At 33.2% G+C, this 14,222-nt stretch overlaps 1 protein-coding gene across 1 annotated transcript in view; it reads left to right on the top strand.

The window, feature by feature from the left end:
* Positions 1–4,726: 4,726 nt before the first annotated feature.
* The window catches only part of LOC106467895 (lachesin-like), a 28,050-nt gene continuing 18,554 nt past the window's right edge, over positions 4,727–14,222 (top strand). The window contains exon 1 of the mRNA XM_022396102.1: positions 4,727–4,890. Coding sequence (XP_022251810.1) covers positions 4,833–4,890 — 58 coding nt within the window. The 5' untranslated portion in view covers positions 4,727–4,832. The remainder of the gene's footprint in view (positions 4,891–14,222) is intronic.

The following is a 14,222-nucleotide window of genomic DNA, read 5'->3' on the forward strand; positions in this document are numbered from 1 at the left end:
TCATTTAAACTTGATGATTGAAAAAGTACAACAGGTAATCGTAAGGTAAAGCGAAAGACAAGTATCAACTTTGTTCCGCGTAGTTCAATTAAGGTAGGTGATCGTCTTTTTAAATTGAAAGCATGTGTGCTACAGGCAAAACAATAAGGCTGGTGTTGGTTATATGAGTATTATTTTAATAAATGGAAAATGGAATCACTGTAATGATCAAACTTTAACAACTGCATTTTGGCCCAAAGGGGCCAATGATTTACACTTGGGTTTTTATGAGAGTATTTCACTGTCTGTCAGGAACAGGTTTGTACCTCTTCTTATAGGAAGTTCACAATGGGAGCATAGGTCGTAATTTCTGCAAGAGATAAACATATTCAATCACAGCAAAATCCAATGCTTTTATAGAACAAGGATCTATGTTTATAAAGTGAAGACTAGACAAACTAGTTACGCTATACAATGCCACATAGCTTTGGCCATAGGTAAAGATTATGTTGCCAATGTCTGTAACAACACTGTGCACAGTTAATCCTTACATATTGTAAATGGGGTTAGCATATGTGCTAGCAATTGGAAACTGGCATTGGAAAACAAAAGCTTTATCCAACACTTGTAATTTACTATTTATTGGAATTCTTCATATAATGTTTATGACCATTACTAAACTTGATGTATGCTATACTTAACAGAACACACAGTACCTATTGCTCCATGTATGAGTACAAGAGCATAACCTTGCAGCTAATCTCTATGACTATATCTTTTTCCAAGCAAACTTTTTGGAGACTTCTGAACAAAAAATATCAAAACAATCCACCATATCTAGAGCCGGCAAATCATTTTTTCTCCATTAAGATTTTTACATTTCATTATTTAGCTCATCGCATATGTGTCTGATGAGGAACAGACACACTGTGCCAGTTGGTAGATCAGAAAGTGTTTTACCACTTCTTTCATTCTTCCACATATTTTGTCATCATTGGAACACAAGGTATGCTCTTCCATAATCCTGAGATCATCAGTAACATAACCAAGATGAATTCTGGATACCATAGGAACAAAGTATTGATCTTTTCTGTTGCATATTTATCAGCAACTCATCAAACAAAGACAAATTTCTCCACAACCTTTCACACACAACTTTCAGGGCATCATCAGACATGGGCCAATATTGTAGTGTATTTCCTTGTTCCACTAGCAGCATCAGAAGTTGCTGAATAGGTAACTCATTAATATTAAATGCAGCAATATCTGCCGATACTGCAATGGCAACATCTTTATCAGTTTATTCTCAGTGCCACCAGACCCACTAACAGAAAATATTGCTGCCAAGATGAGCATTTGTTTGGATCTCTATGGTAGTCTTGACCTTTTTGGACTCCCTCTGTTGGTCCTCATTCAATTTTCGAATCATTTAATTCACATCTACATATTCATCATGGTGAAAGATATCTTCAAATTATACCATAGCATTGTGTGCTTCAGTAGCAATATGGTGCAAAGGACTACTAGCAGGAGGGCCACTGCTTTGCTGTTCTTCAGCTTCCATATATGCTTGATATGCCCACTTCTTGCAAACGAGACAATTAGTCATGGTATTTCAAACGATCCAATGGACTTGGATCAAACATTAAATGCTTTGGTGTAATTGGAGCAATTTCTCATTAGGCTATTGCATTCTCTCCAGGACTTGAACAATAACATGGAATAGAAGTGTGTTTCCAATTCTTGTTGTGGGTTATATATGTAACGGTTGATTATGTATGGCTGTATAGTTATTTTAAGAAGCGATGAAACATAAGATAGAATGTAGCATTATCACTGGGTTACCTGTTCACAATCTCATAACAAGCTAGAAAATCAAATAGATTAGTCTCCTCAAACTCAGGTGGTCTGTTGAGATACAGTTAATAGACCTCCAGAATTCTCAGGAAACCCACTTATAATGTGGTGCTCATTAACTCTGAGACTGTGAATCATGTTTATGTCAACACATCACAATACAGTACCCGGATCTGTGACATACAGTAGTAAGCCCAATAACGTGTTACTAGTTTCCAGTGCACCACATTTTCGATAAGAAAGGATCCTTTGTGCAACGCTCGATAAACGACTACCTAGTGATTTCGTGGAGATTAGCTCAGTACTTGCAGTATTGTCATACCTTTTTCTGCTTTCTTTGTGCACTTTCTAATCTAACAATTTAGAATTGTCGACTTCTCTCCTATATATTGCAGATCTATATTACCCTTCCAAGCTAACAGCGCTGCAGGGTTGTAGTCATTTATCATATGCGGTAGCCAGAAGGTAAGCATTGATTGCCAATTCACGCCTATACGATCTTCCATGATCCAACAACACTCGTTACAATGTTTTCTCTTTTGGGGCTTGGAATACAAAATCAACAAACTTTTCTAATACCAGATTTGGTTTTCTTTGACTTTAAGCAGTAATTATTGCAATGTTGAGACTGACATTTTCATACTCTTTCATGCAATATTGGACATAAGCTTTTATTCTGAAGTTGGAAATTAACATATTTTGAAGGGTTTTCACCAATCACAGAACCACCATCTACCAAAGCTGTAATTGAAAATGTTATAGTCCACGTCATTGGCATTCTCGTCTCCAAAAATTGTGAGTGACTGTGCCAATAGGAGCATCACTTGATGTAAGGAATTTGAAGATTCCTTTAAACGTGTTATCCATAAATCTAGAAACTGATATTGAAACAGCTGCATCCAGTGCACTTGTGGACAGATGAGACATTCCAGAAGAATTAATCTTACGTAAATATTCGCCCAAATCATCCCACATCTATTCAGCAGGACTCAGAGTAAGAAACCAAGTAGCTAGACCATAGTGCAGAGTCACTGCATTTAGGTCATTTTACAGTCATGCCCAGCACTGCTGACTGTTTATAAGAGAGCAAACATATTGGTCAAATCTACAAATAACTTTTAATTTGTGAAATATTCCATTATTTAGCTGATGTATGGTGGCATGATGAAGATGGTAGAACAGAAATCCTGATTTAATCTAAATCGAGCATAATGTGACTGCATTATAGTTTTAACATAGTCTGAATCACCAAGCTGCACTTCCTTAGGTTGAAGCTACCTACCATTACTATATTTGAAAACGTCTGGGAAATATAATACATCTAGCTGCTTGTAGCATGAATCTGGGGCAGGTTCATTAATACATAGCATCTGATTGAGATCAGCTACCTTTTCGTTCTCCATAGGAGCATATCGTGTCTGTATAGTATAGTTTTGATACACCTCTACTCCTTTTCTCGTGCAATTATTCTGACCATGGGTTCTCTGTCAGGAAGTTTCTCACAATGTACTTCAGCATCATTCTTCTGGTCAACTGCAATTAGTATTAATTTGGGGTTAACGTTAACAAATTCACTTATTCTTTGGCCTAATCCTAACACTGATGTTGGTAAATTAGTGTTGTGACACAACTGTTTGATCTCTTTCAACTTGCAAAGAGCCGAATACATCTTATGTCAATTATATCCTGCCAAACTACATTTTTGCGACTTGGTGTGCTGTCCAACAATACAAGTAGTTCTCTGTGCTCAGTAATAGGTTTTCTAGGCTTGGGTAGCCTTTTTTAGGTCTATTGCAAGGGCAAAGGAAGATGAAAAGTTGAATGCCATAACTTTTTCTGTTTTCTTTGTGTGACACGCAGGTTTCGATGAGAGCTCCCTAACCATCAAGCCATGCCATGACAACTTACAGGATGAATGCATTAGAAAAATAAGAATCTGTCAAAACCGCCTGTTTCCAAGAATACTGTCCACTGTAAAGTTACAATATGAATGTATTTGATTAAATAAGAATCTGTTGAAAGCACCTATTTCTAAGAACATTGCCCACCGTAATCTTACTTGTATTTTGTAAGTGTATGTATTATTGCATGCATAGAATCATTTCAGGTATGTTGTACATTACATACGCTGTAAAACATTGAAGTGAATGTATTTGATTAAATAAGAATCTGTTGAAAGCACCTATTTCTAAGAACATTGCTCACCATAATCTTACTTGTATTTTGTAAGTGTATGTGTTATTGCATGCATAGAATAATTTCAAGTATGTTGTACATTACTTACACTGTAAAACATTGAAGTGAATGTATTTGATTAAATAAGAATCTGTTGAAAGCACCTATTTCTAAGAACATTGCCCACCGTAATCTTACTTGTATTTTGTAAGTGTAAGTATTATTGCATGCATAGAATAATTTCAAGTATGTTGTACATTACTTACACTGTAAAACATTGAAGTGAATGTATTTGATTAAATAAGAATCTGTTGAAAGCACCTATTTCTAAGAACATTGCCCACCGTAATCTTACTTGTATTTTGTAAGTGTATGTGTTATTGCATGCATAGAATAATTTCAAGTATGTTGTACATTACTTACACTGGAAAACTCTGCTGGTAGTTCCAGCTCTGTCATTTTTATACTACATATATATTTATTACTAGATTTAGGAAGGTAAATGTAAACTTATTAGTAATCTAAAAAGATAGAAGTATTTATCAATGATTAGCCAAGTGTTACTCTAAGCATGATTTATGTTACGCTTCTACCATGTTTTGGATCTACTACATGTCAGCTGACAATGATCTGGCTGTTTTACTACTACACCTAACATTGCAATATCGTACCAGGAGGGCTTGCACGCAGTACCCATGCCTGTGCAGAATAAGCAGCAACTCTGTAAAACTTTAACCTGTGTATATTTATAGAAAACGCATGTTCTAACGTTTGCTTGTACACCACCTGGATCTCAGATTTTTTACCATTACAAGAAAATAATGTCTCTCATGACAGAACAAGTGTTTTTAATCGTTCGAGCTTTACTCTGTTACTCAGGTAGGATTTTTTTTCATCTAAAACTGTATAATAAATGCATGTATCGACTGCAGGCTAAAATCTTATTCAAGTGTTTTTTTAACAATGTTAAAACTCTTATATACCGAATAGATTTCAGGGAGTTTCGATGTATTATTTGAGAGGGGTTTGATGTATATGGATTTTTTAAGTTAATTGTTTCATGTTGACGTCGTTTTATTAAGTCTCTAGCAAAAAGCTTATTTTCGCAGAAAAGATTAATTCTGACTTGGAGAAAAATACTGAATCATTTCTTTGATTTAAATGAAAAATCTACTTTACACATTCACTACGGCATCAACATATTAGAAACCAAAAGAAACGTTTGATATATTACTGCCACTTGTTATGAAACAATAGAATAAATCCAAGGATCCAATAAGAATATCACACGGAATTTTTAACCTCTTGTTATCAGATATCACACGGAATTGTCAAATTACAATACCTCTTGTTATCAGTTAATTTGCTCTCAAACTCTGTCGACTATAAGGGTGGAAATATAAAACCCTGCTTGATTTTATCTGTTCATAATAAAATATTGTCGATTACTACAAACATTTTCAATTTAAATTGTAGGTCATACTTTTATTGGACGTACATTTTATTTTACTAGAGGTGAAATTTTGTTGCGAGTTTGTGAAACATTCTTATTTGCTGTAAAATGTAACATTTAGTAACGAGCTAAATAAACACTTATGACTTACACATCTTTTACTTGAAAAGTGCTTTTCGACTAAGGTTAAGCGCTTGAGATAAGTAAAGTACATAAAGTAACACACACATATATATTAGTTCGTCATGAAATTAATGTCGCGTTTGTGAACACTTTAATTAACCACCTTCCAAGAAACGTACGTCGTGTATAATAGTTAAACGAACCGCCTAAACGTCACCTTAATGTAGCTTATATAATGTGTAAAGTTTAGTAATGTAATGCTGTTTGAATACAAGAAGGGATACAACGCCTCTGTAGCCACAAAGAATATCAAAGAAGTTTATGGAAATGTTTTGAACGTCCGTAAGTGTCAACGAAGATTCAGCAAATTTCGTTCAGGTGACTTTAGATTTAAAAACTGTGATGGCAGGGGCTGGCATGTTGGAATTAATATTGATACTCTGAAGACACTTGTTCAGTCTAACCCAAGGCAACACACTCGTGAAATGGCCCTGAAATCTCATGTCTCTCATGAAACAATAAGTAAACATCTAATGAATACAGGAAAACTCCATAAAGAAGGTGTTTGGGTGCCTATGAACTCTCCGATGATCATCGTTTCCAACGTATGAACGTTGCTTCGTCTCTTCTGGCGCCTAATGCGCGCGAACCATTTTTGGACAGAATTGTCACCGATGATGAAAAGTGGATTCTCTATGCGAAGATAAACGCTAACAATAACCACTTCCGACCCCAAAACCTCGACTCTATTCTCAGGAAGTGATGCTTTGCATTTGATGTGACATCAAAGGAGTAATTTATTTTGAACTCCTCAACCCAAAGCGAACTGTCAATGAAGAGATCTATAGTCGGCAACTGGAACGTTTAAATCAAGCCCTTCATCAGAAACGCCCTTCACTCGTCAATCGGAAAGTTGCTTTTCTTCTCTACGACAATGCACGTCCACATGTGGCACGTTTGATGCAACACAAGATTATGGAGTTGGGTTGAGAAATTCTCCCCACCCAGCATATTCTCCAGATATGGCATCATCAGATTACCATCTTTTTCGCTCGCTGCAACACCATCTTAATTTGAAAACGTATACAAATGTGGAAAGTGTTAACAAGGATATCGACATGTTTTTGCCTCAAAGCCAAGTGATTTCTTTAATCAGGGCATGGAGACTATTTCATTTAATAAATGTTTTGTTTTGATATATATATTGTTCGGGTTTTTGCATTTAAAAAAGCGACATTAATTTCTTGACGACCTAATATCATTCGATACAACAACATAAGCCTCCGGTCGATCGGTGGTAAGTCTTCTGAGGGCTTATCACACTAAACATGGGTTTCGATACCCGCTGTGAGCACAGCACAGATAGTCCATAGTTTAGTTCTTTGCTTATTAACAAACAATGTAGGCTTTGAACGATATTTCTCTTTAGCTATTTCTTATTAAGTTACACAAAACACGTGGCAGTAATTATATGAAATTCTTATAACAGTTGTATGAAAATGCACGTGTCATTAAAGGAGCCACTGTTCATACCTTAGGAATCTCTTATGTATGTGTAACCACGTAGAAGGGTTAGAAATCGAATAAAAGAAAGTTTTTATTTCTATAGAATTGTATTTCTTTATAATTTCATGGTTATGTGTTATTTGTCTAAATCTTTTTTTAACATTTTCTTACACCCGATCAGATGAAGAGCACATGGTATTATGTTTTCTGTTAATTGTTTAAACTAGAAAGCTCAAATTTACTTCTGTAAACAACAAGCGCATTCTTTTCTAATAGTTTTACAACTTTTCAAGTGTTTTAATAAATACAAGTTGGTTATATAAGAATCATAAAGTTATATCGGTACTTCTGTTGCACACTTGTAACTCCTAGGTTCACCTCCATTCAAATTATATTCAGCACACAATTCTGTAACCGATAAAATATTATGAAGCAAAAGCAAATATTTCAATTTGTTTGTGTTTTTACTATTACCCCATAGATTGATGTTAATAATAAGTACCTATGGTATGCATGTTTAACATAAGACTAGGGTAGTAGTTAAGATGGAATTTGAGCGCGGATAAGGTAAAAAGGGAATCACTTCATTCTCCGCAGAGGGCGCGTTGCTAGGAGAGGGATAACATCATATGATTTCATAATCAACATTATAGTTTTAACTATAAAAGGTAAAAGGTAAAAAGGAATCACTTCATTAAAACTATAATGTTGATTATGAAATCATATGATGTTACCCCTCTCCTAGCAACGCGCCCTCTGCAGAGATATATATTTGAACAAGACATTTATTTCGCTGATTGTTTTTACGTATTTTTAGCGTAATCGTAAAAAAGTTATTGACAAAACATTTTATTTTTGCATAATATTTCATTAGATTGAGTTGTCCCAAATATTATGTTTATTGTATTTTGCGTATCTTTTTAGCAAAACAATTAAAAAGTTCTTGAGAAAGCATTTGGTCATTGCATATTATTTCATTAGATTTATAGTTTTTTGCTTTTATAATTAATATATTGTATGACACATTTTTCATCTATTCGCTCTGAGAAGGGCGTTGGTTGAATTTTCTAAATAATCTGTACAAAACACTAAACGTGCATTCATGGAATTCTACTTTTCAACAGTTATAGGGTACATAAATTCAAAATAGCATATCATATATTTACTCTATAATGAATAAAAGATTCAAATATGTCACAAATTTTACATTTCAAATCATTTATACTTTCACCCATATAAACTTCAATATGTTTTAAGCAGATATCATTAACATATATTAGTTAAATCACAGGCTTAACTTAGGTTTTAGAAAAGCAGATGGTGTTTCTATAAACAGTCAGTGTTACTATACTTTCGTAGGCTTGCATGCAGTTTTCAACTTGTTTGAATTTATGTTTATAATTGTAATTTATATATTTAATTGTATTACATGTGTTTTATAAAGGTAAACGAAGTTTCTATAGGATAGGTTACTAATACATTTAACATACAGTAGTATATGAATATAGTTTTCACTTCTGTATTTAACTGCATGAAATATGACACACCGTTTGCATTTTCTGACGTTATATATATATAACAATTACCTGTAATGCTTTATTTTTCATTTCTATAACTCATATATTGTATAGCATACCCTTACATCGAGTTGCCCTGAAAAGGATGCTTATTCAAATCTCTAAATAACATACAATAATTTAAGTTCCATTTTTATCTGTATAAATTTATTTGCTTCAATAAAATTGTGTTTTAAACGATCTATGCAAATAACTATGTTTAACCATTGCTATTGTAGAAAATTATATTTTTACTTTCTGTAGAAAGTTTCACAAATCTCTATCTTGAGCTTCTTCCTTGCTGGTTTGGAATTTTTTACATAATGCTGACTAAAACTAGTTATGTATAGGCGTTCTTTCCATTTCTATCTGAGGGTCATTAACCTAGAATAAATGATAGAAGTCATCTCCAAACAGTGTGGACACTTCAATCCAATTGGATATTTAGTCTGATTCATCACAATCTGATTATTCATGTTTCTATCAAATGTGTTTAACCATCTAATACATCAAATGCTGTTATCAGCGTATGTAAGTAAAATCACAAACTCGAAATAAGACTGTTTTCCCACATACTGAAACATTTGTTCACAAAACATGAAGATAGGGGCATCATGATTGCATTTATAGCTAATCGTTGATAGCAAACTTGCAAGAAAGATTAAACAATAGATTAATTCTGATGTTCATTGTAAATATTAGAAGTGCGAAATCAGTAGATGTGATATGTGAAATCACATTTTTCTCAGTATGTCATGGTCCTGAAAAGAACCTCTATATTTCAGTTGTTTAAACAAAGTCATTTCTTCAGATGGATATCCCTCGTCTGGGCGAATCCTCATTTGAAAAAAAAATTATGATGTCAATTTCTCAATATACCTACAGCCCAATGTGTATAATATCTGTGGCATATCCAAATGTTTTAGTATGTGATTAGCCAAATAGAATAAATCACCGTGAATGAAACATAGGGGGACATTCCCCAATGTGGTTTGATGTAATGTGATCATAACGTGAAAGAAAAAGATGTAAACCACATCTTTTATCATAAGAAATAATAAAAGCAACAAAATTTAAATATTTTGTCAATAACATTTTTATTGTTATCACAGTTATTTTACAGATTTTGATTGTTCTAAAAATCTTCAAAGGTAGGATACATACACATTGATAAATTTTGGACTAAGTCGTTTTTTCTACCTTGAAGTTTTGTTAATACATATTTCAGTATGTATGACAATTGTCAAGTCTGTGATTTTAATTACATATATTGATGATAGTGTATTAGACTATGTTGAAATACATTATTTCAAGCGATGGTGGCTTTGTGAGGGTCAAAAGACCTATTGTCCGAAATTCCAGCATGATGGAGATAGTCAAGCTAGTTATAGATATCAGGTGCATAACATGTTTTTAGAGTTTCTAAATCAAGAAACTGTCTATGATCATATTACATAAAATCACTTATATCTCGTTTAGAGTGATTAATTTTGTTTTACTAATCACATGATAGAACAAGTATATACTGCAGATATTAATACATTAGGCTATAGCTCAGTAGTTTATAAAATAAGGCGTTTGTAGTTTTCCCAAATAGAATATTAGTGTGTCTGATTCTTGAAGTTTTGTTAATAAATGTTTTAGTATGTATGATACTGGTTGCGTTTGTGATTTTACTTAGATATATTGGTGATATTTGCTTAATACATATTGAGCTATGATGAAACATGAGTTTTATATAACAAAATATAAATGGAGACTTGTATTAGATGTTCAAATATATTTGTTAGAAACTGATATTCATGGGGTTTAAGTTATCATTAAAGAATAATGTAGACACATACCAATCTGACATTTGATCTTTAGTTTGAACAAAGTATAATTAAGTTACTTTTTTAGTGAATTATCAACCTAAGACGAGAATAAGCTATATTTTCCGAATATTTTTAATCTGACCGTGTCTGAGCTTTTGACTGATTGTTTTATGTGCACATTTTTTCTTATTGAGTAGTGAGTGTAAAACATTTTTGTTGTAAATGTGATAACTTCAGTAAAATACAAAAATTGTACACAACTTTCTTGTCTATAGATTTTATTAAAATCTTACATACAAGTTCTATCTTTGTGACATGCAGTAATTACAAACAAGAACTATTAGAGTTCATCTGATATATAACAACACAGATTAATATATGTGATTATCTTTGTATATAGTATATGTGAAGTGAAAGATAATACATCACACGCTACTCTAACATTGCTTCAAAATCTCAATATCTATGTGAGAAAAATATCTGTTTTGAAATGTAAAACAGTTAATAAGCTAGTTTTCCTGAGCCTACAAACAAAATTCTTCATGATAAAATACGCAAAAGTAATCAGCAAAATAACAGATGAATCAGATGTGTCTGACCTATTTTCACAAGACATCGATACCAGGATTAGAAACCTGCTAAATTTGTGTTCCTTAGAACTTGTTAAAGTCGAAAGGTTCTCTGTAATAACATGATGTAGTGGCAGACTATAAACGAGAGTATTAAAATATCTATTGTCTGAAACTCCAGCACAACGTGAATAGTCAATTTAATTATGAGCATGATATTTTTTGTAGTTTCTAAATGAAGAGCGTTCTATGATCACATTAGATCGAATCACGTTGGGGAATGTCTTTTATGTTTCGTTTAAGATGATTTATTCAATTTCACTAATCACATGCCAGAACTCTTGGATATACCACAGATGTTATTACATTGGACTGTAGGTATACTAAGAAATCGGCATAATGTTTTTCAAATGAAGGTTCATCCAGATGATAGAGAAGACGATGGATATTAATCTAAAGAAAATGATTTTGTTTAAACAATTGAAATTTAGAGGTCATATTCATGACCAGCACATCCCGAGTTTGTTTGTTTGTTTCTTAGAATATAGCCACATCGGGCTATCTGCTGTGTCCACCGCGAGGAATCGAACCCAGAAGTTTAACTCCGTAAAATTACTGCTATGCCACCAAGGGACTAAACATCGTGACAAAGCTATGATTGCACATAGCACCTTTCTCTCTAATAAAATCGAATGTTTTGTCAATGTTAGGTTCATTCACCAGGCCCCCCAGTGGCACAGCGGTATGTCTGCGGACTTACAACGCTAGAATCCGGGTTTCGATACCCGTGGTGGGCAGAGCACAGACAGCCCTTGTGTAGCTTTGTGCATAATTAAAAACAAACAAACAATCATTCACCAGATATTTTTCCTTTTACAATGCATAGTACTATGTACACGCACTCCCCCCCTCCCTTACTTATGGTGACATCGTCCATACTTCTCTACTCCTAATTTTACTTTTGCACAGCTTAAAAAGTTTAAAAGTTGTCCCACACACGCACACACATTACTCTTTTAATTATATAAATATAAGCTTTTAACGTAATTTAATTCATAGGAAATTGACCACAAATATATTAATAATATACTCATACTACAAAGTCAATGGTATAACAAAAACACTACACTTCTATATAACAAATGAAGTATCTGCTTCATAAGACGAGGTCACGCAAATCTAAAAAAAAATTCTCTGTTAACATGGTGACTGATTTTTCACACTATTTTTGCTCTATAACTCAGTCAAAAATGATCGAATTTTGATGAAACCTGATGGACATATGATAACGACAGATAAACGGACAAATTTTCATATTTTTTAAGAGCTTAATATGATCAACCCTGCGTGTCGGAGGTAATCGCTCTACTAAGTACCCTTCTAGTTTATAAATTGCTTTTACACAGGTGACAGATTAACGAGTGTAAAGGAAGTAATATATATATATATATATCCGTAGTGATACACGTATTTAAATAACAGCTTAGGTTTAAGTAGAAAAAGGTAATTGTTTTAAATCAACAGTTCTGAACATGCTAATCTCATGCTCTTTTTGAAATACTGAAGTTAATTTACACCGGAATTGTATCATAGAGTTTACGGTTGTGTTTGTATAAACCTACACATGATCCTTGATATTGTGTTTGTATAAACCTACACATGATCCTTGATACCTAAATTTAGTTATCGAATCGTAGATCCGATGTATTTACCCCAAGCACACTGGAGACTGTCATTCATAGACTAATTCATAGAATTTACGGTTGTGTTTGTATAAGCCTACACATGATCCTTGATATTGTGTTTGTATAAACCTACACATGATCCTTGATATTGTGTTTGTATAAGCCTACACATGATCCTTGATACCTAAATTTAGTTATCGAATCGTAGATCCGATGTATTTACCCCAAGCACACTGGAGACTGTCATTCATAGACTAGCAAGGAGTGCTGCATTTGCGAGATTCTGTTTTTAAGTATGAAATAAAAAAAAAATGGCTAAGCTTATGGTTATAATTCTTTAACTGTTTAAGTCTCAAAGCCTGTAAAGGGTAATTAACATGATAACGATAATTTCCACACGGAACATTTTTTTTCCACTTTAGGGGTGAAAGTAAGTGGTAAATAGTTTTAATTCATATTGTAAATTATAGTTATCGGATAAAACTTGTTCTGGGGGAATGTCTATTCATATTGTAAATTATAGTTATCGGATAAAACTTGTTCTGGGGGAATGTCTATTCATATTGTAAATTATAGTTATCGGATAAAACTTGTTCTGGGGGAATGTTTAATAATTTCAGCTTTATTTTGAAAACCTAAATATGAACCGACAATATTGAAATCCTAAACGTAAGAGGGGATAAAGTTATCGAAATGAGACTATAAACCTTTGAAAGTTGATTTAGAATAACATTATATTTCAACACAAGTTTCAGAATTGTTTTCACTACTATGTCGTTTCGTGCCATTGTGCTCACATGAGCTTCTTGTTTTTTAACCCCCAGTATTTCATACCATTCTCAACTTATATTACTTTGATATTTTATCATGAAATACTACATGAAGATATTTTCCTGCTAAAATCTCGTTCGAACACTCAAGCTGTGTATTGGATCATTGCAGATTATGTGGAAATTTCGGCGCTTCTTTTTCAGTAGTGGATTCTCTTTTATAGAATAATGCTGTTCAAAGGTCATATATTCAATTAGAATCATAACGTACATGAAATTATTTTATTGCCAGTAATCAGACAATCTGAAATGGCTCTCTATAATTAATTTATTGCATATACATTTTTTCGTTGCGCACAACAACACCTTTTCCGGATAAATTGTAAACGCCCGCGATTTTGTTTTTTCCATTAGACCTAAAACGTTGGTAATGATTAGCTAATAAAACCATATAAATGGTTTTCGGTTTCGGTCACAGTATACTTTAGAACAATAGGTGTTCTACTTACTATTTACATCATTCGCAGTATACTTTAGAACAATAGGTGTTCTACTTACTATTTACATCATTCGCAGTATACTTTAGAACAATAGGTGTTCTACTTACTATTTACATCATTCGCAGTATACTTTAGAACAATATGGGTTCTACTTATTATTTACACCATTCGCAGTATACTTTAGAACAATAGGTGTTCTACTTACTATTTAAATCATTCGCAGTATACTTTAGAA

The sequence above is a fragment of the Limulus polyphemus genome, unplaced genomic scaffold, assembly GCF_000517525.1.
Source record: "Limulus polyphemus unplaced genomic scaffold, Limulus_polyphemus-2.1.2 Scaffold2782, whole genome shotgun sequence".
Classification (NCBI taxonomy): Eukaryota; Metazoa; Arthropoda; class Merostomata; order Xiphosura; family Limulidae; genus Limulus; species Limulus polyphemus.